The following is a 27499-nucleotide window of genomic DNA, read 5'->3' as shown; positions in this document are numbered from 1 at the left end:
AGCCCATGGTATTACAGGAAAGTTACTGACATGGTTAGAGCATTGGCTGATTGGTAGGAGGCAGTGAGTGGGAATAAAAGGATCCTTTTCTGGTTGGCTGCCAGTGACTAGTGGTGTTCCGCAGGGGTCGGTGTTGGGATCACTTCTTTTTATGCTGTATATAAATAATTTAGATGATGAAATAGATGGCTTTGTCGCCAAGTTTGCAGATGATATGAAGATTGGAGGAGGGGCAGATAGTGTTGACGAAACAGGTAGAATGCAGAAGGACCTAGACAGATTAGGAGAATGGGCAAGAAAGTGGCAAATGAAATATAATGTTGGAAAATGCATGGTCATGCACTTTGGTAGCAGAAATAAATGCGAGAACTATTTTCTAAACGGGGAGAAAAATCCAAAAATCTGAGATCCAAAGGGATTTGGGGGTCCTTGTGCAGAACACCCTAAAGGTTAACTTGCAGGTTGAGTCGGCAGTGAGGAAGGCTAATGCAATGTTAACATTCATTTCAAGAGGTCTGGAATACAAGAGCAAGAATGTGATGCTGAGGCTTTATAAGGTACTGGTGAGGCCTCATCTTGAGTATTGTGAACAGTTTTGGGCTCGTCATCTTAGAAGAGATGTGCTGGCATTGGAGAGGGTCCAGAGGAGGTTCACAAGGATGATTTCAGGAATGGAAGGATTATCACATGAGGAATGTTTGATAGCTCTGGGTTTGTACTCACTGGAGTTTAGAAGGATGAGGGGGGATCTCATTGAAACCTTTCGAATGCTAAAAGGACTAGACAGAGTAGATGTGGAACGGATGCTTCCCATGGTGGGGGAGTCCAGGAAAAGAGGGCACAACCTCAGGATAGAGGGGTGCCCTTTCAAAGTAGAGATGCAGAGAAATTTCTTTAGCTGAAGGGTGGTGAATTTGTGGAATTTGTTGCCACATGCAGCTGTGGAGGCCAGGTCATTGGGAGTATTTAAGGCAGAGATTGATAGGTTCTTGATTGGACATGGCATCAAAGGTTACGGGGAGAAGGCCAGGGAATGGGGTTGGGGAGGAGAGAATAAAAAGAGACCAGCCATGACTGAATGGTGGAGCAGACTCGATGGGCCAAATGGCTGAATTCTGCTCCTGTGTTTTATGGTCTTAAAAATTTCACACAAACAAAGATGGACAAACAACCAATGAGCAAAAGAAAATAAGTGTGCAAATACAAAAACACAATAAATAATAAATAAATATGAACATAATTACATAACATTGAGAACACGAGTTGTAGAGTCCTTGAAAGCACGTCCATAGGTTGTGGAATCAGTTCAGTGCCAGGATGAGTGAAGTTATCCCCTCTGGTTCAGGAGCCTGATGGTCGATTGGTAATATCTGTTCCTGAACACAAGTCCGTGTAGAGCTAGCAGGTGTGGGCTGAATGGCCATAAATATCCAAAATTCTAAGCAGCAATTAGCCTCTTTACTATGGACAGGAAAATGTCATAGTCATGGAGTTATACAGCAGAGAAACAGGCCCTTCTGCCCAACTAATCTGTGCTGACCAAGATGTCTACCTTATCTGGTCTCATTTGCCCGCATTTGGTCCCTGTCCCGCCAGTCTTTCAGGTCCATGTTGGCCTGACGTTTCGCTCTCTCCAAGAACGGTCTGGAAGACGTGTGCTCACGGGGAATGGCCCTGTGGATGATCTGGTTCCTCGCCGATTTTGTCAACTGAAGCGTCATGGGAGACTGAAACATCGAAACGACAGCAGCCCGTGTGTTTGTGAATCGCTGGCTGCTGTCAGAAGAAAGTCCCTGTACTTGAGCAACCCCTCTTTTTCTCTCTCGAGCTAACCCCTCTCTGCCTCACTGGAGAGAGAGAGCCTGGCTGAGATACCAGAGTGCTCAGTTACGGACTGCAGTGTTGATGAACTCTGGATCAAGGTCCCTTTGGAGGCTTTGGCTGTTTGCATGTTGGGGAAGTGGGGACGACCTGCTGAAGGGACTTGGCCCGAAACGCTGACTGGACTTCTTTCCATAGATGCTGCCTGGCCTGCTGAGTTCCTCCAGCATTCTCTGGGTGGGGGGAGGAGTTGATGCTTTTGCTGGTGTGTAGGGAGGGGGAGGGAGGAGTTGATGGTTTTCATTGACTACAGCTCTGCCTTTAATACCATCATTCCAAATAAACTGATTCCTAAGCTCCGGAACCTGGGCCTTAGCACTCGGATCTGCAGCTGGATCTTCAACTTCCTCACAGACAGGACCTAGGCTGTAAAAATAGGGGACAAGCTCTCCTCTACAATCACTCTGAGCACCGGTGACCCACAAGGCTGTGTACTCAGCCCCCTGCTGTACTCACTGTACACCCATGATGTGTAGCCAAGTTTCCATCAAACTCAATATATAAATTTGCTGATGACACAACAATTGTAGGCCGTATCTCGGGTAATGATGAGTTTGAGTACAGAGGGGAAATTAAGAACCTGGTGGTATGGTGCGACGACAATAACCTATCCCTCAACGTCAGCAAGATGAAGGAATTGGTTGTTGACTTCAGAAGGAGTAGTGGACCACACGACCCAATTTACATCGGTGGTGCGCAAGTGGAACAGGTCAAAAACTTTTAAGTTCCTTGGGGTCAATATCACAAATGACCTGACTTGGTCCAGCCAAGCAGAGTTCACTGCCATGAAGGCCCACCAGCGCCTTTACTTCCTGAGAAAACTAAAGAAATTTGGCCTGTCCCCTAAAACCCTCACTAATTTTTATAGATGCACCATAGAAAGCATTCTTCTAGGGTGCATCACAACCTGGTATGGAAGTTGTCCTGTCCAAGACTGGAAGAAGCTGCAGAAGATCGTGAACACGGCGCAGCACATCACAGAAACCAATCTTCCGTCCGTGGACTCACTTTACACCACACGCTGTCGGAGCAGTGCTGCCAGGATAATCAAGGACACGACCCACCCAGCCAACAGACTTTTTGTCCCTCTTCCCTCTGGGAGAAGGTTCAGGAGCTTGAAGACTCGTACGGCCAGATTTGGGAACAGCTTCTTTCCAACTGTGATAAGACTGCTGAACGGATCCTGACCCGGATCTGGGCCGTACCCTCCAAATATCCAGACCTGCCTCTGGGTTTTATTTGCACTACCTCACTTCCCATTTTTCTATTTTCTATTTATGATTTATAATTTAAAATTTTAATATTTACTAATTTTAACTATTTTTAATATTTAATATTTGTACTCCAGGGAGTGCGAAGGGCAGAATCAAATATCGCTGTGATGATTGTACGTTCTAGTACCAATTGTTTGGCGACAATAAAGTTTAAAGTGTAGAAGTGTGGGGGGGGGGAGGAGTTGATGCTTTTGCTGGTGTGTAGGGAGGGGGAGGGAGGAGTTGATGCTTTTGCTGGTGTGTAGGGAGGGGGAGGGAGGAGTTGATGTTTTTGCTGGTGTGTAGGGAGGGGGAGGGAGGAGTTGATGTTTTTGCTGGTGTGTAGGGAGGGGGAGGGAGGAGTTGATGCTTTTGCTGGTGTGTAGGGAGGGGGAGGGAGGAGTTGATGCTTTTGCTGGTGTGTAGGGAGGGGGAGGGAGGAGTTGATGTTTTTGCTGGTGTGTAGGGAGGGGGAGGGAGGAGTTGATGCTTTTGCTGGTGTGTAGGGAGGGGGAGGGAGGAGTTGATGTTTTTGCTGGTGTGTAGGGAGGGGGAGGGAGGAGTTGATGTTTTTGTTGGTGTGTAGGGAGGGGGAGGGAGGAGTTGATGTTTTTGCTGGTGTGTAGGGAGGGGGAGGAGGAGTTGATGTTTTTGCTGGTGTGTAGGGAGGGGGAAGGAGGAGTTGATGTTTTTGCTGGTGTGTAGGGAGGGGGAGGGAGGAGTTGATGCTTTTGCTGGTGTGTAGGGAGGGGAGGAGGAGTTGATGCTTTTGCTGGTGTGTAGGGAGGGGGAGGGAGGAGTTGATGTTTTTGCTGGTGTGTAGGGAGGGGGGGAGGAGTTGATGTTTTTGCTGGTGTGTAGGGAGGGGGAGGGAGGAGTTGATGTTTTTGCTGGTGTGTAGGGAGGGGGAGGGAGGAGTTGATGCTTTTGCTGGTGTGTAGGGAGGGGGAGGGAGGAGTTGATGCTTTTGTTGGTGTGTAGGGAGGGGGAGGAGGAGTTGATGTTTTTGCTGGTGTGTAGGGAGGGGGAGGGAGGAGTTGATGCTTTTGTTGGTGTGTAGGGAGGGGGAGGGAGGAGTTGATGTTTTTGCTGGTGTGTAGGGAGGGGGAGGGAGGAGTTGATGTTTTTGCTGGTGTGTAGGGAGGGGGATGGAGGAGTTGATGTTTTTGCTGGTGTGTGGGGGGGAGGAGGAGTTGATGTTTTTGCTGGTGTGTAGGGAGGGGGAGGGAGGAGTTGATGGTTTTGCTGGTGTGTAGGGAGGGGGAGGGAGGAGTTGATGTTTTTGTTGGTGTGTAGGGAGGGGGAGGGAGGAGTTGATGCTTTTACTGGTGTGTAGGGAGGGGGAGGAGGAGTTGATGCTTTTGCTGGTGTGTGGGGAGGGGGAGGGAGGAGTTGATGCTTTTGCTGGTGTGTAGGGAGGGGGAGGGAGGAGTTGATGCTTTTGCTGGTGTGTAGGGAGGGGGAGGGAGGAGTTGATGTTTTTGCTGGTGTGTAGGGAGGGGGAGGGAGGAGTTGATGCTTTTGCTGGTGTGTAGGGAGGGGGAGGGAGGAGTTGATGCTTTTGCTGGTGTGTAGGGAGGGGGAGGGAGGAGTTGATGTTTTTGCTGGTGTGTAGGGAGGGGGAGGAGGAGTTGATGTTTTTGCTGGTGTGTAGGGAGGGGGAGGGAGGAGTTGATGTTTTTGCTGGTGTGTAGGGAGGGGGAGGGAGGAGTTGATGTTTTTGCTGGTGTGTAGGGAGGGGGAGGGAGGAGTTGATGCTTTTGCTGGTGTGTAGGGAGGGGGAGGGAGGAGTTGATGTTTTTGCTGGTGTGTAGGGAGGGGGAGGGAGGAGTTGATGGTTTTGCTGGTGTGTAGGGAGGGGGAGGGAGGAGTTGATGCTTTTGCTGGTGTGTAGGGAGGGGAGGAGGAGTTGATGTTTTTGCTGGTGTGTAGGGAGGGGGAGGGAGGAGTTGATGTTTTTGCTGGTGTGTAGGGAGGGGGAGGGAGGAGTTGATGCTTTTGCTGGTGTGTAGGGAGGGGGAGGGAGGAGTTGATGCTTTTGCTGGTGTGTAGGGAGGGGGAGGAGGAGTTGATGCTTTTGCTGGTGTGTAGGGAGGGGGAGGGAGGAGTCGATGCTTTTGCTGGTGTGTAGGGAGGGGGAGGGAGGAGTTGATGCTTTTGCTGGTGTGTAGGGAGGGGGAGGGAGGAGTCGATGCTTTTGCTGGTGTGTAGGGAGGGGGAGGGAGGAGTTGATGCTTTTGCTGGTGTGTAGGGAGGGGGAGGGAGGAGTTGATGCTTTTGCTGGTGTGTAGGGAGGGGGAGGGAGGAGTTGATGTTTTTGCTGGTGTGTAGGGAGGGGGAGGGAGGAGTTGATGCTTTTGCTGGTGTGTAGGGAGTGGGAGGGAGGAGTTGATGTTTTTGCTGGTGTGTAGGGAGGGGGAGGGAGGAGTTGATGCTTGCTGCTGCTTCTGCAAAGGGTTGGGGGGAGGGGGGTTTCAGGGCTTTGATGTTCTGTCATTCATTGAAGGGGTCTTTTGTTTCATTGACGTCTGTGAAGAGTATGAATTTCAGGTTGTGTCCCGTATACATTCTCTGACATTAAATCTAAATCTAAACAGACCAATAATAATGAATTCTTGACCTCACAATATTCTTTGTTGTGGTGCTTGTGCCAAGTATATTGCCCATCCTGTATTTTCTCTGTAACTGTGACACTATATTGTGCATTCTCTTTTTAGAACTAGGAATTGTTATTACCCCTCAACCATCAGGCTCTTGACCCAAAGGGGATAATTTCACCCAACTTCACTTCATCATTGAAATGTTCCCATGAGCTATGGACTCACTTTCACGGACACTTCATCTCATGTTTTTGATATTTATTTCTCATTTATTTATTAATATTCTTTCTTTATTTTTGAATGCACAGTTTATCTCTTTTGTACATTCGTTGATCGCCCAAGTTGGTGCAATCTTTCATTGATTCTACTATGGTTATAATTCTCTTATGGATTTATTGAGTATGCCCAGGGTTGTATATGTAGACACATAAGTACTTTAATAAATTTACTTTGAACTTTAGATTTCCTTTTGTACTTCCTCGATGTTCTTATGTTTTGAAATGATTGACATGAATGGAAAAGTTGACAAGTCACGTATAAGAGTTTGGTTCGGCCACACTTGGAGTATTGTGTACAGTTCCAATCACCCCATTACAAGAAGGATGTGGAAGCTTTGGAGAGGATGCAGGAGAGGTTCACCAGGATGTTGCTGGGATTAAAGAGTATAAATTGTGAGGAGAGGTTGAATAAACTTGGATAAAAATTCCTCTGAAGTGCCGGAGGCTGAGTGGAGACAGTCAGTGCCTTTCTCAAGTTAAATTCCCAAATGTTAAATACTAGAAGTTTTAGGCTTAGGGTGAGAGGGGCAAAGCTTCATAGAAGTGTCTGGAGTAAGTTTTCTTTCATAAATACAGTGGATTCCAATTAATTGGCCATTGATTAATCAGGGCAACCACTCATTTGGGCGAACTCTTAAAAAACAAACACAAATTGAGAAAACAGCCAGGATTCCTGTTGTTTATTTGGGACACTATGCCACTGAATTGTGTCAGGAGTGTGTTGCTGAACAGTTTCTAACTAGAGTCAGTTGCATGGGGGGGGGGCGGGTTGTATGTCAGCATTACATTATTACACAGAGAGGTAAGAGGAGGAAATTTCAAGGGTGATATGAGAAGCAAGTTTTTATATACAATGTGTGGTGGGTGCCTAGAATGCGCTGCCTGGCGGTGGGGGGGGGCGTGGTGGCAGATACATTAGGGACATTAAAGAGACATTTGGTGTTCGGATGAATATGAGAAAAGTGCAAGGATATGGACATTGTACAGGCAAAATATATTGGCCATTTAATGATTTACGTAATGGGTTTGGCATAACATAGCGAGTCGAAGGGCCTGTTCCTGTGCTGTATTCTTCTGTGTTTTATGTTCTATGTATTCACGGTGCGAGACATGGAGACAGGATACTCGTTTGGATCTCTTACCTCTGAAATATCTGGCAGCTCGGATTGTAGGCTCTAACATAAACACATCTCCCAGCAACTCAAGGTGTCGGTCTCTGATCTCTGTCCTGTCCTGTGTGTCTCCCATGTACTCGTCCTGGGCTTGTTGCACCACCTCCTCTGTCAGCTGCCCTCAGAAAGGGATCAACACAGCCACAGTTAACTCTAGCAGAGCAGATTCACAAGACAATAGTGTGCGCACAGCTGAAATGCCATCGTACAGCAGAACTTTGTAAACCTCAATCTCCTAACAGACTGGGGTACAGACAGGGTGAACGCACGGCCTTTCCCCCAGTGAAAGAGAACCAAAAACTAGGGGGTGTGATTTAAGAAGGGGTGAAGATTGAAAGAAGACCTGACGGGTAACTGGGCGCCATGGTAGCGTAGTGGCTAGTGCAACACTTTTACAGTTCAGGGCATTCCAGAGTTCGAAGTTCAATTCCAGCCCCATCTGTACGGAGTTTCTACGTTCTCCCTGTGACTCTGTGTTTTCCTCTGGATGCTCTTTTCCCCTCCACAGTTCAAGGACGGTTAGTAGATTAATTGGTCATTGTAAGTTGTCCTGTGAGTATGCGAGGGTTAATAGAGGTGAGCTGCTGAGTTGTGCAGCTTGTTGGGACAGAAGGGGCTGTTCCTCTCTGTATCTCTAAGTAAATAAACAAACTTCTTCACGCAGTAAGTTTATGATCAAAGTATGTACATTTCCAAATACCACCTTGAGATTCACTTCCTTACAGGCATTTACAGGAAAATTAAGACAGACAATAGAATTTATGAAAAACTAAACATATATACTATGAAATATGTACAGAGATCTTGCTGAAACCAGTCAGAGGTCTCACTGAAACCCTTCAGAGTTCCCGCTGAAACCCGTCAGAGATTCCACTGAAACCCGTCAGAGATCCCGCTGAAACACATCAGATGTCGAGCTGAATTCAATCAGAAGTCTGAAAACCATCAGAGGTCTTGCTGAAACCCGTCAGAGATCTCTCTGAAACACATCACAGCTCTCGCTGAAACTGATGAGCAATCTCATTGAAACCATAGAGTCATATAGAAGTACAGAACAGAAACAGACCCTTCAGCCCATCTAGTCCATGCAGAAACTATTTAAACTGACTACTCCCATCAACCACAGCCCTCCATATCCTTACAATCCATGTACCTATCCAAACTTCTCTTAAACATTGAAATTGAGCTTGCGTGCACCACTTGTACCGTCAGCTCATTCTACACTCACACGACCCTCAGTGAAAATGGGTTTCCTCTCAAGTTCCCCTTAAACGTCTCATTTTTCGCCCTGAACCCATGACCACTGGTTGTAGTCCTACCCAACCTGAGTGGAAAAAGCCTGCTTGTACTTTTTTTTTGTAATTCAAATTTTTATTATTATTTATTCTTATTTTACAAAAGCACAGCATGTCATAGAGCAGATAGAGTACAGCATATTTACACAGCCATCCCATGACAGGAAAACAAGTAAAATTTAGAAACAGAAAAAGTTCTAACTTAAGTTTAAATTAACATACATCCAAAATTGATCCCACGCGTCTTGCACTTTTCCCTAACTGTTAATTCTTCCCAACACACTGTTAATTCTTCCCAACATGTGTTCATATGATGAAATCTTAATCATTTCCTCAGTCTATTTCTTCACAGTGGGAGATCTGGGTTTTTTCCAGTTTTGCAATGTAATTCTTGCAGCCTGCTTGCATTTACCCTATCTGCCTTCATCATAATTTTGTGTGCCTCTAGCAAATCTCCTCTCAATCTTCTATGTTCTGAAGAATACAGACATAACCTATTCAATCTTTCTTCATAACTCAGGCCCTCCAGGCCCAGCAGCATGCTTGTAAATTTTCTCTGTGCTTTCAACCTTGCTTGCATCTTCCCTGTAGGTTGGTGACCAAAATTGCACACAATACTCCAAATTAGGCCTTATACAACTTCAACATAACATCCCATCTCCTGTGTTCAGTACATTGATTTATGAAGGCCAATGTACCAAAATCTTTCTTTATGATCCTCGCTACCTGTGACGTCATTTAATTATGTACTGGTATTCCCAGATCTCTTTGTTCTACCACTTCCCTCAGTACCTTACTGTTCACTGTGCAAGACCTACCCTGAAGTGCAACACTTTGTACTTGTCTGCATTAACCTCCCGGGAGGGGGGGAGAAGATGGCGGCACAATGGCAGCGCGTGTGGCCACCTCAGTGATGAAGTCTGTTATCTGTCAAGTAGGGGACTGTACACAATCCTGATTTGATGGAGATAGACGTGAGAGCACTGAGGAACATCTGGAAAATTTCTGAAATGCCCGTTTCGCTGCTGCTGCTACTGCGTGGTAACCGGAATCTCCGGAGCTGAAGGCCTTGAAATCCTCGGCTTTGCGTGTTTCTGCGGCCAGGGAGAGGTCGAAGGCGCTCGGCAGAGGATGGCGCTCGGGAGGCTGTATCCGAGAGGCTGGTTGGAAGCTCGGAGTTTTCGGACAGATGGACTCAGTGTCGGCTGTGGTCAGCTGCTTCCAAGGTATCAGCAAATTGACGGTGCCTGGAGGTTTATGGCAGGGAGTTTCTCCCTTTTGCCGCCTGCTATCGGGGACTCGGGAGTCGATCGACTCAGGACTTTGAGACTTCTTTTTACTGTGCCTATGATCTGTTCTTCATCAAATTATGGTATTGTTTTGCACTGCTGTAACTATATGTTATAATTACAGGTGTCCCCCACTTTTCGAACGTTCGCTTTACGAAACCTCACAGTTACGAAAGACCTACATTAGTTATGTGTTTTCGCTAACAGAAGGTGTTTTCGCTGTTACGAAAAAAGGCAGCGCGCGAAAAAAAGCAGCGCGGGAAAAACGGCAGTGCCCCCGCCCCCCACCCCCAAGCAGCCGCTCTCCCCCAGATTTAGAATGGCATTCTTGCTGGCATTGTTTAAACATGTGCCTGTGAGCAGCCATTAGCAAGATGAGTTCTAAGGTATCGGAAAAGCCTAAAAGAGCTCGTAAGGGTGTTGCACTTAGCGTAAAACTAGACATAATTAAGTGTTTCAATCGTGGTGAACGAAGTAAGGACAAAGTGAGTTTGGCTTGTGGAAGCTGACGAAGATGATGTTGAAGAGGTTTTGGCATCCCATGACCAAGAACTGATAGATGAAGACTGATGCAATTGGAAGAGGAAAGGATAACAATTGAAACCGAATACAGTAGCGAATGGACCGAAAGTGAAGTCATCCAGGAACTGAATGTGAAGCAACTGCGTGAGATTTTCGCTGCAATGATAAAGTACGACTTTAATTTTGAAAGGGTACGTTGGTTTAGGGCATATTTGCAGAATGGTTTGAGTCCTTACAAAGAACTGTACGATCTAAAAATGTGCGAGGCCAACAGTCAAGCAAGCCTTCAGCAGACGACAAACCTCGACCTTCGACATTGAGGCAGGCAGACATAGGAGAAGATGACCTGCCTGCCCTGATCGACGATGAGATGACACCCCAGTGTCCCACCACCCCAGTGATCCCAACCCCCAGGCCGCGGACAGATACCGATTCGCGGAGAATGCAGTGGTAGCCGGGAGGCACCCAGCACGTCTTTAAGAAAAAAGCCGAAATAAACAAGCTAATTAATTAGGTGCCGCCCGGCACATAAATGTTGGCCCAGATCAGAGGCGATTGCCGATTGCCGATTGTGTCGACTCTGATCTGGGCCGACATTTACATGTTGGGCAGCACCTAATTAATTAGCTTGTTTATTTCGGCTTTTTTCTTAAAGATGTGCTGGGTGAGTACCGGCTACCGCTGGACCCCTGCATGCTTCGCGGATCGGTATCGGGTAGCTGCCTGGAGGGGGGGGGGGCTACTGCACCACCCCAACCTCCGACGACTCAGCCTAACACACTATCATCAGTGTGCTCGATGTCTTCCTGATTCCCGTAAGTGATACTACACTGTACATATATTATTTCTACTTTATACAGGCTGTGTATTTTTACTTGTTATTTGGTATGATTTGGCAGCTTCATAGCTTAAAGGTTACTGGAGAGTGATTGTGCCGTGTTTCTGCCGACAGCACTTGCGTGAGATTTTCACTACAGACTAGCAATGATTGTGGAAAAGTATTTCTACTTTATATAGGCTGTGTATTCATCATATAATTCCTGCTTTTACTATATGTTACTGTTATTTTAGGTTTTATGTGTTATTTAGCATGATTTGGTAGGTTATTTTTTGGGTCTGTGAACGCTCACAAATTTTTCCCATGTAAATAAATGGTAATTGCTTCTTCGCTTTACGACATTCCGGCTTACGAACCGTTTCATAGGAACGCTCTACCTGTATGTGGTTCTGTCAGTGTTAGTCTTTGGTCTGTCCTGTTTTCTGTGATATCACTCTGGAGAAACATTGTATCATTTCTTAATGTATGTATGCATTTCTAAATGACAATAAAAGAGGACGGACTGTTCTCATAATCTAATCTAATCTAAATTCCATCTATCATTTTTCAGCCCATTTTTCCAGCTGATGCAGATCTCACTGCAGGCCATGATCACTTTCCTCACTGTCCACTACACTCCCAATCTTGGTGTCATCTGCAAATTTGATGATCCAGTTAACCGCATTATCATCCAGATCGTTGATAGAGATGACAAACAACAACAGACCAGCACTGATCCCTGTGGCACTCCATTCGTCACAGGCCTCCAGTCAGAGAGGGAACTCTGTACGACCACTCTCTGGCTTCTACACAAGGCCGATGTCTAATCCAGTTTACCACCTCATACTGAATGCTGAACAACTGAACCTTCTTGATCAGCCTCCAATGTGGGATGTTGTCAAATGTCTTACTAACGTCCATGCGGAAAACTTCCACTGCCTTGCCTTCATCCACTTTCCTGGTCATTTCCTCAGAAAACTCTATGACATTGGTTAGACGTGACTACCACACACCACACGCCATGCTCTTTTCTCGCTGCTGTCCTCAGGGAGAAGGTGAAAGTACCTCAGGACTTACACCACCAGTTTCAGAAACAGTTGCTACCCCTCAACCATCAGCTCTTGAACAAAAGGCGATTACTACACTCGTTCTATTTCTGGTGTTCCCACAACCGATGGTCTCACTTTAAGGATTCTTTATCTTGTTATTTTGTGCTCATTATTTATTGCTATTTATTTATATTCGCATTTGCACAGTTAGTTGCCCATTGATCCTGTTTACAGTTACGGTTCACAAACAAGAGAAAATCTGCAGATGCTGGAAGTTTGAGCAACACACACAAAGTGCTAGAGGAACTTGCAGGCCAGGCAGCATCTATGGCCGAAATGTTGACCGCACTTTTTTCCATAAATGCTGCCAGGCCTGCTGAGTTCCTCTAGCATTTTGTGTGTATTGCTACAGTTACTGTTCTATAGATTTGCTAAGTGTGCCACAGAAAAAGAATCTCAGAGTTGTATGTGGTGACATGCATTCACTCTGATAATAAAAAGAACTTTGAACTTTTGAAGCCACGCTGACTATCCTGAGTCAGTCCATGTCTCTATTCAAATACTTATATATCCGGTCCCTTTCAATAGCTTTCCCACAACTGATGTCAGACTCACTGGCCTATAATTTCTTGGTTTCTATTTCCAGCCTTTTTTCAGCATCAGAACAACACTGGCTATTGGTACCTCTCCTGTTGCAAAAGATGTTTTAAATATCTCTGCTGGGGCATCGGCTATTTCTGCACTTGCCTCCTGCAGGGTCTGAGGGAACACTTGCTCAGGCCCTGGGGATTCATCCACCCTGAATGGTTTCAGGGTAGCAAGCACATCCTCCTCTCTAATCTGTACAGGTTCCATGACAATGATGCTGCTGTACCTCATTTTTATAGACTCTGTGTCTGTCTCCTGAGTAAATACAGATGTAACGAATACACTTAAGATTCCGCACCCCCCCATGTTTTAGTTCTGCACAGGGATTGCCTTCTGGTCTTCCAGAGGATCAATTTTGTCTCTTGTAATCCTTTTGTTCTTAACATATCTGTAGAATCTCTTAGGATTGTCTTTCACCTTGTCCACTACAGCAACTTTGTGACTGATTTCTTAAGTGTTCTCTTGCATTTCCTGTACTCCATAAGCGCTTCAATTGTTCCTACTTGCCAATACCTGTTAGGCACCTCCTTTTTCCTCTTAACCAGAGCCTCCATATCTCTTGAAAACCAATGTTCCCTACATTTGTTATCTTTACCTTTTATTCTGACAGACACATACGAGCTTTGTACTCTCAAAATTTCATTTTTGAAGGCTTCCACTTTCCAAGTACACCTTTGCCAGAAAACACCGTGTGGCAATCAACACTTTTCAAATCATTTCTAATGCCATCAAAATTGGCCTTTCACCAATTTAGAATCTCAACCCACAGACCAGACCTATCTCTTTGCATATTTATTTTCAAACTAATGGTATTGTTGTGTTACGTGTCCACAGTTTCGTTTTCCTGGGAGTCCGTAGTTTCATTTACTGTGGACGTCATGTGTCCCTAGTTTTCTTTTACTGGGAGTCCACAGTTTCGTTTCTGTGAGCATTACCTTATGACATATGCCGACGGGATAAAAGAAATGTGGACATTTTGCTGAAAGGGAGTCGAAGGAAAAAGAGAGAGAGTGAAGATCGCAGGCTTCAAGCTATCCGGGAACAGCTCACGATCGAGAAGGGTAAAGTCTAATGCTTACCCAGACCCAAAGGATTGGGTTAATCAGCGGCACACTGTGCATTGTGGAGACGTGTCTGTCCTTCGTATGATCCATGGGTGTGGATTTCGTGACAGTCACTTTGTGAAATCGCTCTTCGTGAACTTCAGAACAGTATTCCTTGGCTGAGATCTTCAGTAACCGTTTCTTCGTTCGCTAGCCGTGGAATCTTTGGAATTCTTCGTGATTGCCTTGTCACTGCATTGTGAATCCACAAGTCTCTCCTCTCACCTATTTCGTGAATTACTTGGATTCTCTGAACTGCCACTTTAAGACTGTGCTTGAGTAAGATTTGTTAAGAACAGGTTCTAAGTTTGACTGTAAGTAAGCTATAGACGCATAACACTGTTAACTTCTGGTTAAGAAAGTAGTTTATTTAATTTTCTATGTTTTTGAGTAGATGAAAATAAATATAGTGGTTTTAATATTAAAACCTGACTCAATTTGTCATCTCTTGCTGCTGGTACGTTACAAAGTCATGACAGTTGTCACTCGATACAAAATGTTCCCATACACGAACGTCTGTCACCTGCCCTGCCTCATTCCCTAATAGATGATCCAGTATTGCACACTCTCTCGTCGGGACTTCTGCATACTGATGAAGGAAACTTTCCTGAACACATTTGACAAATGGTTTCCCATCAAGTCCTTTTACAGAATGGGATTCCCGGTCGATGTGGAAAGATTAAATCACCTACTATAACAACCTTAAGTTTCTTGCAACAGTCTGCAATTTCTTTGCAAATTTGTTCCTCTAATTCCCTAAGACTGTTGTGTGGTTTGTAATATACCCCATTAACATGATCAGAGATTAAGGGAGCTAGGGCTTTACTCTTTGGAGAGAAGGAGGATGAGAGGAGACATGATAGAAGTGTACAAGATAATAAGAGGAATAGATAGAGTGGATAGCCAGCGCTTCTTCCCCAGGGCACCACTGCTCAATACAAGAGGACATGGCTTTAAGGTAAGGGGTGGGAAGTTCAAGGGGGATATTAGAGGAAGGTTTTTTACTCAGAGAGTGATTGGTGTGTGGAATGCACTGCCTGAGTCAGTGGTGGAGGCAGATACACTAGTGAAGTTTAAGAGACTACTAGACAGGTATATGGAGGAATCTAAGGTGGGGGCTTATATGGGAGGCAGGGTTTGAGAGTCGGCACAACATTGTGGGCCGAAGGGCCTGTACTGTTCTATGTTCTATGTTCATATCTTTTTATTCCTCAGTTGCGCCCATAACGCCTCACTAGCTGAGTTCTCCAATCTGTCCTGACTGAGGACCGCCGTAACATTTTCTCTGACTAGTAACGCCACCCCTCTGTTACAAGGGATGAGGCGAACCCCATCGCAGGACACAGGCACGGAGATAGAGTTAGGATGCGGATGCGGATGTGAGTGTTGAACCACAAACTGGAGGGAGAGCAGGAAGGCAGGAAACAGGCAAAACGTGAAAGACTCAAAGAGACAGAGTCTCACAGTTGAACCTCGGAATTGAAGTCGAACTAGAAAATTTATCTTGACACGAAGAGGCTGAGTTTCTCAGGTAGTTCTCGATACTGAAGCAAGACTCAGAACCCACTTTCCTAAGCGGCCGGGAAACATTGATTACCACACAGGCAAAACCAACGATCTAGCAACTAGTGGGTGCTAAACTGGAGTTCTTATGCTGCAGGTCATGATGAAAACCAGGTGTATCGCCATTAAGGGAGATCAGGAGAAAATAGGGAATTAACGGTCAGAGCCGTGGCACAACCAAAGGGAATAGGAGCAAATGGGGAATTAACGGTCGGGACTGTGACACCCTCCTCCTTTTAATCCCTTTCACTCTGTTACATCTGAAACAACAGAAGCCTGGAATATTGAGCTTCCAGTCTTGCTCTCCTCAACCAAGTCTCACTAATGGCTACAACGTCATAATTCCAGGTGTTGATCCATGCCCTGAGCTCATCCAGCTTTCCTATGATACTTCTTGCATTGAAATATATGCAGCTCAGGATACCAGTCACACCATGCTCAACCTTTTCATTCCTGACTTTGTCGAAGGCCTTACCAACATCTGCCTTCACAACCTCTCCACTCACTGTTCTGGCAATCTGGTTCCCATCTCCTGCAACTCTAGTTTAAATCCCACTGTGCAGTTTTAACCAACCTTCCCACTAGGCTATCAGTCCCCCTCCAGTTCAGGGGCAAACCGACCCTTCTGTACAGGTCCCACCTTCCCCGCAAGAGAGCCCAATGATCCAAAAATCTTATAACCTCCCTCCTACACCAACTCCTTAGCCACATACTAAACTGTATAATCTTCCTAGTTCTGGCCTCACTAGCACGTGGCACTGGTAGCAATCCCGAGGTCACAACCCTGAAGGTCCTACCCGTTAACTTCGCTCCTAACTCCCTGAACTCACTTTGTAGAACTTCATCACTTGTCCTACCCATGACATTGGTATCTACATGGACTACAAGTCTGGCTGTTCACTCTCCCACTTAAGAATGCTGATGACTCGATCTGAGATATCCTGGGCTTTGGCATCTGGGAGGCAAGATGCCATCTGGGAATCCTGTTCTTGCCCACTGAACGATCTGTCTATTCCCCTAACTAAAGAATCTCCATTTACCACAGTGTCCCTCTTCTCCCTCCTTCCTGCCTGGCTCAGAAAACCATACTCAGTACCAGAGTCCCGACCACTGTGACTTTCCTCTGTTAGGTCAAACCCCCCCAACAGTATCCAAATTGATGTACCTGTTGTGGAGGGGGATGGCCACAGGGGTATTTTGCACTGGCTCCTTAACCTCTTTCCCCTTCCTGACTGTCACCCAGTTTCCTGTTTCCTGCACCTTGGGTGTAACTACCTCTTTATTTGTCCTCCATCACCCCTTCAGCTTCCCGAATGATCTAGAGTTCATCCAGTTCCAGTTCCAACTCCCCAACGCGGATTATGAGAAGCTGCAGCTGGATGCACTTCTTACAGTTGTGGTGGTCAGCGATACTGTGGGTCTCCCTAACTTCCCACAGACTGCGAGAGGAGCTGTGAGGGAGGGTTTAAAAATTTGGCAGAGGTAAGGGAACCAGAGTGATAGGGCTGAGGAAGGGGAAACAGAAATAAATCAAAGATAGCATGCTACAGAGATGATAGAACGGACAGGCAGGAGATGAGGCATAATCACAGCTAGTGGGATGAGTTACGGGGCAATAGAGGCATGGTACAGTTAAAACAGAAAGCAACAAATACTGGACTGAAAGTGTCACATGCAGCATAAGAAATAAAAGGGATGATCTTGAAATTCAGCTACATTTTGGCAAGTATGATGTTGTGGCCATCTCAGAAACTTGGCTAAAGGATGGATGCCATTGGGAGTTGAATGTCCAAGGATATACGGTGTATCAGAAAGATAGGTTAGTAGACAGACGGGGTGGTGTGGCCCTGTGTATAGGAAATAATATTAAATCATTAGAAAGGGATGACATAGGATCAGAAGGTGTAGAGTCTCTATGGGTTGAGTTAAGAAATTGCAAAGGCAAAAGGACCCTAATGGCAGTTGTATACAGGTCTCCAAACAGTAGCCAGGATGTGGATTACAAATTACAGGAGGAGATAGAAAAGGCATGTCAGAAGGGCAATGTCATGATAATCGTTGGGCATTTTAACATGAAAGTAGATTGAGAAAACCAGGCCAGTACTGGACCTCAAGAGAGAATTTGTAGAATGTCTAAGGGATGGCTTTTTAGAACAGCTTGTTGTTGAGCCTACTAGGGGATCAGTTGTGCTGGATTAGGTATTGTGCAATGATCTGGCGGTGATAAGAGAACTTAAGGTTAAGGAACCCTAAGGGAACAGTGATCACAATATGATTGAGTTCACTTTGAAATTTGAGAAGGAGAAACTAAATTCCAATGTATCATTATTTCAGTGGAATAAAGGAAATTACAATGGCATGAGAGGGGAACTGTCCAAGGTTGACTGGAAAGAGACACTAGCAGGAAGGACAGCAGAGCACCAATGGCTGGAGTTTCTGTGAAAAATGAGGGAAGTGCAAGACAGATATATTCCAAATAAGAAGAAATTTTCGAATGGAAGGACACTACCGTGGCTGACAAGTGATGTCAGAGGCAAAGTAAAAGCAAAAGAGAGGGCATACAAGGAAGCCAAAGCTAGTGGGAAGATAGAGGATTGGGGAGCTTTTAAAAACTTGCAGAAGGAAACTAAGAAGATCATAAGGAAGAAGAAGATGAATTATGAAAAGAAACTGGCGACTAACATCAAAGAAGATACTAAAAGCTTTTTTAAGTATATAAAGGGTGCAAGAGAGTTGAGGGTAGATATAGGAACAATAAAAAATGACGCTGGAGATATTGTAATGAGTGATGCAGAGATGGCAGAGGAACTGAATGCGTATTTTGCATCAGTCTTCACAGTGGAAAATGTCTGCAGTATATTGGACATTCAAGAGTGTCAGGGAAGTGAAGTATGTGCAGTGAAGATTACGACTGAGAAGGTGCTCAGGAAGCTTAATGATCTGAGGGTGGATAAATCTCCTGGACCTGATGGAATGCACCGTCAGGTTCTGAAGGAAGTAGCTGGAGAGATTGCGGAGGCATTAACGATGATCTTTCAAGAATCGATAGGTTCTGGCATTGTACCGCATGACTGGAAAATTGGAAATGGTACTCTGCTATTTAAGGAGGGTGGGAGGCGGCAGAAAGGAAACTATAGACCAGGAAGCCTGACATCAGTGGTTGGGAAGTTGTTGGAATCGATTGTTAGGGATGAGATTACAGAATACCCGGAAGCATATAACAAGATAGGCCAAAGCCAGCATGGTTTCCTGAAAGGAAAATCCTGCCTGACTAACCTACTGCAATTCTTTGAGGAAATTACAAGCAGGCTAGACAAAGGAGATGCAGTAGACGTGGTGTACTTGGATTTCCAGAAGGCCTTTGACAAGGTGCCACACATAAGGCTGCTTAGCAAGGTAAGAGTCCATGGAATTACAGAGGAGTTACTTGCATGGGTGAAACATTGGCTGTTCGGCAGAAAACAGAGTGGGAATAAAGGGATCCTATTCTGGCTGGCTGCCGGTTATCAGTGGATTTCCACAGGGGTTGCTGTTGAGACCGCTGCTTTTTACAATGTATGTCAATGATTTGGACTATGGGATTAATGGATTTGTGCCTGAATTTGCCGATGATACAAAGATAGGTGGAAGAGCAGGTAGTGTTGAGGAAACAGAGAGCCTGCAGAGAGACTTAGATAGTTTAGGGCAGACAACCCCAATAGGCAGACCGCGGGCCAGGTCCGGACCGTGAGAACTAAATGCCTGGACTGCGCCGACCCATTGGCACTTGCGTGAAAGCACCTGTCATAACATGTAAATAAAGCGTGCGCTGCTCTAATTTACTTCAACCTCATCCCACACCATACCCTTGACCTACACCCCCGTAGAGCGCGCGACCTACTGCGCACTCTCTACGGTCCTCAACTAGACAGCGGCATGCACCAGCTACCCGCCTGTCATCTAAGCGAATTGTTACCAGCAGTAAGTCACGAACCCTAAACCAAGAACAACATGGCCTGCGCGAAAAAGTGCAAAGTTGACCAGGAAAACCGTCAGTTCAAATCTGACTGGACCGATCAGTTTTGTTTTATTTTACCAGACCAGGCCAATGCTAAACCGATATGCTTAAGATGCATGCAGTCTGTAGCTGTCTGCAAATCAGAAAATCTAAAGCGGCACTTCAACACTCTGCATGCTGCCAGTTTTAATGCCAACTACGCTGCAAAATCAGATCAACGCAAACGAAAAATTGCAAATATGATAACATTACAAGCACTCTGTTTCTACTATCTGTAAATCAACATCTGCACAAGAGAGTGCAACAGCTGCATCACTGCATGTGTCATGGAATCTTGCCAAAGCTAAGAAGCTACTCGCTGATGCCAAGTTGATTAAAAACATGTACAATTGGTATGGTTGGCGAAGTTTTAAGTCATGATGAGAAAACCAAGAAAACGGTTGTGGAGCTGTTAAAGACAGCGCATTGTCAGCTAACACGGCAACAAGAAGAGCAGAAGTTTTAGCGGAGGAGTGCTTTTCCAATCTACTCACTGATTTGGAGAAAGCAGAAGCCATATCACTAGCCATAGACTTGTCTTGTGACTGAACCGATATGGAAGAGCTATCCGTGTTCGCAAGATTTTTTTGATGGGAAGACCTTTCGGGAAGAGCTACTTTGTTTGCTTCCTCTGCCTGGGCTCACAACTAGAGAAATAATTTTTAATGATTGACACGGTTATTTGAGAAGAATAGCTTGGATGTGAGCAAAATTGTGTCCGTTGTCACTAATGGGGCTCCGTCGATGGTGGGACAACACAAGGGCTTGGTAAGCAGGTTTGCTGCTGTTAACCCAGCACTCTTGGCATTTCATTGCATTATTCACATATCAATGTTGTGCGCTAAATTGTGTGGGGAAATGAAAAAGGTGATGGATACTGTGACGAAACTGGTAAATTTTGTTCCTGAGAGTTCTGGTCTGCAACATCGCCTTTTCGGAGCATTGCTGGAGGAAATGTCAGCGGAACACAAAGATCTTTTGCTGCATAATGATGTTCGCTGGCTGAGCAAAGGCCGTGTGTTGGAGAGGGTGTGCGACCTGCGCCATGAGCTTGTGTCATTTTTATCCAGCCTGCAGAGCTTAAAAAGCCCAAGGATTTAAGGGGTTTTTAAGTGACAACAAGGTGATGGCACATGTTCTTTTCTTGTGTGACGTCATGTCTCATCTAATTCAACTTAATCTGCAATTACAAGGCAACAACCACACTGTTGCAGACATGTACGAGGCGATTGAAGCTTTCCGGTCAAAGCTGAACCTTTTGGAGCGAGACACTCACGGGAGAAAGTTGCACTTTCCACGTCTGCGGGAGCATTGCGAGAAGAACGAAATGCGGGAGGATCCAGTGATGAAGGACTTCGTGACGAGCCTGGCAGAAAACTTCAGGGAAGGATTTGAAAGCTCTCCTAAACTCTCAGGTGACATCCTCCTCTTCCTGAGACAGCCGTTCTCCGTTTCAGCTGACGGCCAGTGGACTGCAGAGGCCAAAAGGCTGGTGCCTTCCATAGATGAGGCAACTCTTCAGAAGGAGGTTTTGGAAATGGGAACATCTGATTTGCTCAAAGCACAACACAAGGTCGTTGGGGTGAGTGTTGCATTAACGTGGTTCCCCAAGCTCAATTCAGAAACACGAGAGCTATTGCAATGCTCCTACTCGCACTGCTCCCCTCCATGTACACATGTGAGTCATCGTTTTCTTCAATGAACTCTATCAAGAACCAGGACAGGAACAGACTCTCCAATGCACACCTTGGCCAGTGCCTCAGGATTGCCATGACAGAATACAGGCCCGACATCGGAAGGGTTGCCTCACCCCGTTGCTGTCACTCCTCTCACTGATTGGTGAGTGAATCAATTTATGTTTGTCCATTTGTCAATCTTATTGTGGTATAATAATATTACAACAACAATAATACTGATAATTTCATTTATAGCTACACTTCATACTTCAAATGCTATATAGCTTAATTAAAAAGAACAAATAGATTAAATGAGAGAACAGAAACAGTGGAAAAGGCAGTACTACTAAAACTCTTTGTGCGGAAGAGAAGTGGTGAAGACTACCGTGTTTACAGAGTGTGTGTGTGTGTGTGTGTATATGTATTTTAAGTCCCAGATGAGTTCTCAATGTGACAGCTGACAGTTGTGATAGTTAGAGTCATAATTAAATAGTTGGTTTTGGACTTATTTTGTTTCAAGGGTGCATTTTTTTTTCTTGTGTGACCCACAACACAGGCTTTGAGAATCCCAGGCCTAAATTATTACTACTACTATTACTACTAGTAATAATAATAATAATGGAAATAGCAGCAACAACAACATCTGCCCATAAAACAATTTACTGGCGCGATGAAGAAAAACCCTGGACCCTTGGCTTGGCATGCTTGACATAACTTGGCCCTTGTGGAAAACTAATTGGGGAACCCTGGTTTAGGGGAATGGGCAAAGAAGTGGCAAATGAAATACAATGTTGGAAAGTGTATGGTCATGCACTTTGGTGGAAGAAATAAACGGGCAGACTATTATTTAGATGGGGAGAGAATTCAAAATGCAGAGATGCAAAGGGACTTGGGTGTCCTCGTGCAGCGTTATGCACAATAGGCTGCGATTTAAACAGAGAGAGGAGAAATGGATTAAAAATTCTATATCTGAATGCACGAAGTGTCAGAAATAAGGCGGATGAGCTTGAAGCTCAGGTGCGAATGGGTAACTATGATGTTGTTGGGATAATGGAGACATGGCTGCAGGGGGATCAGGCCTGGGAATTGAATGTACAGGGGTATACATGCTATCGAAGGGACAGAAAGGTGGGCAGAGGGGGTGGGGTGGCCCTGTTGGTGAGGAATGAGATTCAATCCCTTGCAAGGGGGGACATAGAATCAGGAGAAGTAGAGTCAGTGTGGATAGAACTGAGGAACAGTAAGGGAAAAAAGACCCTAATAGGTGTTATCTACAGGCCCCCAAACAGTAGCATGGATATTGGATGCAAGTTGAATAGGGAGTTAACAATGGCATGTGGCAAAGGAAACGTCGCAGTAGTTATGGGGGTTTCAACATGCAGGTGAACTGGGAAAATCAGGTTGGTACTGGACCCCAGGATAGGGAGTTTGTAGAGTGCCTACGGGATGCATTTTTGGAGCAGCTTGTACGAGAGCCGACCTGGGATAAGACTATTCTGGATTTAGTGTTGTGCAATGAACAGGATTTGATAAGTGATCTTGAAGTAAAGGAGCCATTAGGAGGTAGTGACCATAATATGATAAGTTTTTATCTGCAAGTTGAGAGGGATAAGGGCAGATCAGAAGTGTCAGTATTGCAGTTGAACAAAGGAGACTATGGAGTCATGAGGGAGGAGCTGGCCAAAGTTGACTGGTCGAATATCCAAGCAGAAAAGACAGTGGAACAGCAATGGCAGGTATTCTTGGGAATAATGCATAGGGTGCAAAATCAGTTCATCCCCCAGAGAAGGAAGGATTCAAAGGGGGGAAAGTGGCCACAGTGGTTGACAAAGGAAGTCAGAGATAGCATAGCATTAAAAAAGAAGTATAACAGAGATAAGGTGAATGGGAAGACGGATGATTGGGAAATTTTTAAGAAGCAACAGAACTTAACTAAAAAGGCAATATGGGGAGAAAAAATGAGGTATGAACACAAGGTAGCTAGGAATATAAAGGTGGATAGCAAAAGTTTTTTTAGGTATGTGAAGAGAAGGAAGATAGTAAAGAACAATGTTGGGCCCTTGAAGAATGAATTGGGAGAAATTGTTATGGGAAACAGAGAAATGGCAGACGAATTTAATAAGTACTTTGGATCTGTGGCAGACGAATTTAATAAGTACTTTGGATCTGTCTTCACTAGGGAAGACACAAGCAATCTCCCAGATGTATGGATGGGCCAAGGACATAGGGTAACAGAGGAACTGAAACAGATTGACATTAGGAAGGAAACGGTGATGAGTAGACTGATGGGACTGAAGGCTAACAAATCCCAGGTCCAGATGGTCTGCATCCGAGGGTACTAAGGGAGGTGGCTCTGGAAATTGCGGATGCATTGGTGATCATTTTCCAATGTTCCTTAGATTCAGGATCAGTTCCTGAGGATTGGCAAATGGCTAATGTTATCCCACTTTTTAAGAAAGGAGAGAGGGAGAAAACAGAGAACTATCGCCCTGTTAGCCTAACATCAGTAGTGGGGAAGATGCTAGAGTCCATTATTAAAGATGAAATAGCAGCATATCTTGATAGCAGTGATAGGATTGGCCCGAGCCAGCATGGATTTACCAAGGGCAAATCATGCTTGACTAATCTATTGGAGTTTTTCGAGGATGTAACCAGGAAGATAGACGCAGGAGATCCAGTGGATGTGGTGTACCTTGACTTTCAGAAGGCATTCGATAAGGTACCACATAGGAGATTTGTGGGTAAAATCAGAGCTCATGGCATTGGGGGGAGGATATTGACATGGATAGAAAACTGGTTGGCAGATAGAAAGCAAAGGGTGGCAGTGAATGGGTGTTTCTCAGAATGGCAGGTGATGACTAGTGGGGTGCCACAGGGCTCGGTATTGGGACCACAGCCGTTTACGATTTACGTCAATGATTTAAAGGAAGGCATTGTGAATAACATCAGCAAGTTTGCTGATGATACTAAGCTGGGTGGCAGTGTGACATGTGATGAGGATGTTAGGAGAATTCAAGGTGATTTAGATAGGCTGGGTGAGTGGGCAGCAACTTGGCAGGTGGTGTTCAATGTGAATAAGTGTGAGGTTATTCACTTTGGGAGCAAGAACAGGAAGGCAGATTATTATCTGAACGGTGTGGAGTTAGGTAAGGGTGAAATACAAAGAGATCTAGGAGTACTTGTTCATCAGTCTCTGAAGGTGAATGAGCAAGTGCAGCAGGCAGTGAAGAAGGCTCATGGACTGTTGTAAAGCAAATCTCTTACTAACTCTTCCTTCAGTTAGTCCTGACGAAGGATCTCGGCCTGAAATGTCAACTGTACCTCTTCCTAGAGACGCTGCCTGGCCTGCTGCGTTCACCAGCAACTTTGATATGTGTTGTTAATGGAATGTTGGCCTTTATTACAAAGGGAATTGAGTACAAGAGCAAGGAAATCCTTTTGCATTTGTACAGGGCCCTGGTGAGACCACACCTGGAGTATTGTGTGCAGTTTTGGTCTCCAGGGTTAAGGAAGGACATCCTGGCTGTGGAGGAGGTGCAGCGTAGGTTCACTAGGTTAATTCCTGGGATGTCCAGACTGTCTTACACAGAGAGGTTAGACAGACTCTGGAATTAAGGAGATTGAGGGGGGGATCTGATTGAGAAATATAAGATTATTAAGAGATTGGACAAGATAGAGGCAGGAAATATGTTCCAGATGCTGGGAGAGTCCAGTACCAGAGGGCATGGTTTAAGAATAAGGGGTAGGTCATTTAGGACAGAGTTGAGGAGGAACTTCTTCTCCCAGAGAGTTGTGGAGGTGTGGAACACGCTGCCTCAGAAGGCAGTGGAGGCCAATTGGAGCTAGATAGGTATCCTATGGATAGGGGAATCAAGGGTTATGGGGACAAGGCAGGAACCGGGTATTGATAGTAGATGATCAGCCATGATCTCAGAATGGCGGTGCAGGCTCAAAGGGCCGAATGGTCTACTTCTGCACCTATTGTCTATTGTCTAAAGGTTAACCTCCAGGTTGAGTCGGTTGTGAAGAAGGTGAAGCAATGTTGGCATTCATTTCTAGAGGTATAGAATATAAGAGCATTATGTGACATTGAGGCTCTGTAAGGCACTCGTGAGACCACACTTGGAGTATTGTGCACAGGTTTGGGCTCCTTATTTTAGAAAGGGTATACTGACATTGGAGACGGTTCAGAGAAGATTCAGGAGAATGATTCCAGGAGTGAAAGGGTTACCATAAGAGGAACGTTTGGCAGCTCTTGGGCTGTATTCCCTGGAGTTCAGGAGAATGAGGGGGGATCTCATAGAAACATTTCAAATATTAAAAGGCCTGAACAGATTAGATATGGCAAAGTTATTTCCCATGGTAGGGGAGTCCAGGACAAGAGGGCAAGACTTCAGGATTGAAGGGCAGCCATTTAGAACTGACTGGAAGAATTGGATCAGCCATGATTGAATGGCGGAGCAGACTCGATGGCCCAAATAGCCTACTTCTGCTCCTATATCTTATGATCATTCCACCATCCTGCCTGGCATCTTTAATGTCCCAGCTGAGCAGATATAAAGAAGAGAATAACAAAAACTTAATGTCAGCTTTTCTTTTCTTTCTCTGACTGAAGCCTCTCTTTGCAGAAGCCTCAATATCACCACTCTGACTCTGTCCATAGATGACAACCACTGCGATGATAGCTACTGTGCTTGCTTCTGCATTCCTTTAATTTCCTCTTGTTAATCAATCCCAAACACAGAGCGGTTGTTGGTCAAAGCTCTGTTACGCTGGCGTACCCTGCTGCTGCCTTTTCCTACTTGAGCAGTGGAAGTGTGTGGAATCACCTCCACTCCAACTTCCAATGTCAGGATTGGTCGCTGGTGAAAACTCTATTACTCTGCTATGCCCTGCTGCTGCTTTTTCCTATTTGGGCAGTGAATTTGAGTGAAATCCTGTTCCCTCAAGCTTCTGATGTATAGATTGGTCACTGGTGAAAGCTCTATTCAATCAATGAAGGATCTCGCTGAAACTTGTTGAACCTTGAAAAGTCTAGATACAGTGGACATGGAGGGGGGAGTGTAGGACATAAGGACTAGAGGGAGGTGCATTTGGAATGGAATTCATTGCCACAGACAGCAGTGGAGGTCATGTTACTGGGTATGTTTAAAGCGGACATTGATAGATCCTTGATTTGTCAGGAGGTCAAAGGTACGGGGAGAATGCAGGAGAACAGGATTGAAAGGGATAATAAATCAGCTATGAGGGAATGGTGGAGCAGACTTAATGAACTAAATAGCCTAATATGCTCCGATGTCTTATGGCTTAAACACAGACTGACATACAGCTTTGTGCAAAAGAAGACAAATTGCACAAATAGAAAAAATACTGAGAAGGTGAGTTCCAAGTGAGTTCCAAGTTTTGGAACAGTTCAGGAGTTGAAGTGAGTGAAGTTCAGAGATGAGATTGGATAGAAGCTCACGAGTTGTGATGCACTTATGATCATTCTGGAGGTCTCCCTGTCCAGTCCGTTCTCCCAGCCTGGTGGACTCCACACCTGGAAGCAGATAACAGTGAAAATTGATGACCAGTGTGTACATTGCTAGTTTCAACATTCAGGATTGTTTAATGCCATTTCCTGAACACAAGTGTAAGGAGAACAAAATAATTTTTACTGCAGAACTGATGAAGCACAAGAAAACACAAATAAGATAAAAAATATGATAATAAAAACACAATAAATATAAATACATCAGATGGCTTATACACATAGACTGATTATATGTACATGAGGTAACACTCAGCACAGGAGTGTCTGTACATAAGGTGACTGACAGGAAATGATAAAGTAGTGGTGGTTGGGGGTGTGGAGGTGTTGATCAGCCTTACCGCTTGATGAAAGTAACCGTTTTGAGTTTGGTGGTCCTGGTGGGCATAGATGACAGACTGCGGCCAGTGATCAAGGAGAGTGCCTTGATCCAAAGCTGGCTAAGTTTCATTGTCTCAGCCAATGAAAGAGCTGTGGGGTGGAAATCATAGCTGGGCTCTTGGCAAAGATTCAGCAATAAGCAAAGAATTCCTGATGAAAACTGCAACAAAATTCCCAATGAACTTCAGATTCAGATTTATTTATCACACGTACATTGAAACATACAGTGAAGTGTGTCATTTGCATTAACAACCAACACTTAAGAAGGCGTATGGTGTGTTGGCCTTCATCAACTGTGTGATTGAGTTCAAGAGTCGTGAGGTAATGTTACAGCTATATAAGACCTTAGTTAGACCCAGCTTGGAGTACTGCGTTCATTTCTGGTCTCCTCACTACAGGAGGGATG

At 45.1% G+C, this 27499-nt stretch overlaps 1 protein-coding gene across 2 annotated transcripts in view; it reads right to left on the bottom strand.

Moving 5' to 3' along the window:
- Positions 1–27499, bottom strand: part of LOC134356354 (fatty acyl-CoA hydrolase precursor, medium chain-like) — a 98870-nt gene that overhangs the window by 18230 nt on the left and 53141 nt on the right. For both annotated transcript variants that reach the window (XM_063067254.1, XM_063067252.1), the window contains exons 9-10: positions 26647–26721; positions 7155–7299 (exon numbers count right to left, since the gene is read on the bottom strand). In XM_063067254.1, the coding sequence (XP_062923324.1) occupies positions 7155–7299; positions 26647–26721 (220 nt within the window). The remainder of the gene's footprint in view (positions 1–7154; positions 7300–26646; positions 26722–27499) is intronic.

Source organism: Mobula hypostoma, chromosome 14 (assembly GCF_963921235.1).
Source record: "Mobula hypostoma chromosome 14, sMobHyp1.1, whole genome shotgun sequence".
Taxonomy (NCBI): Eukaryota; Metazoa; Chordata; class Chondrichthyes; order Myliobatiformes; family Myliobatidae; genus Mobula; species Mobula hypostoma.
Note: the sequence above shows the minus strand (reverse complement) of the source record. Positions and strands in the feature narration are given on the sequence as shown.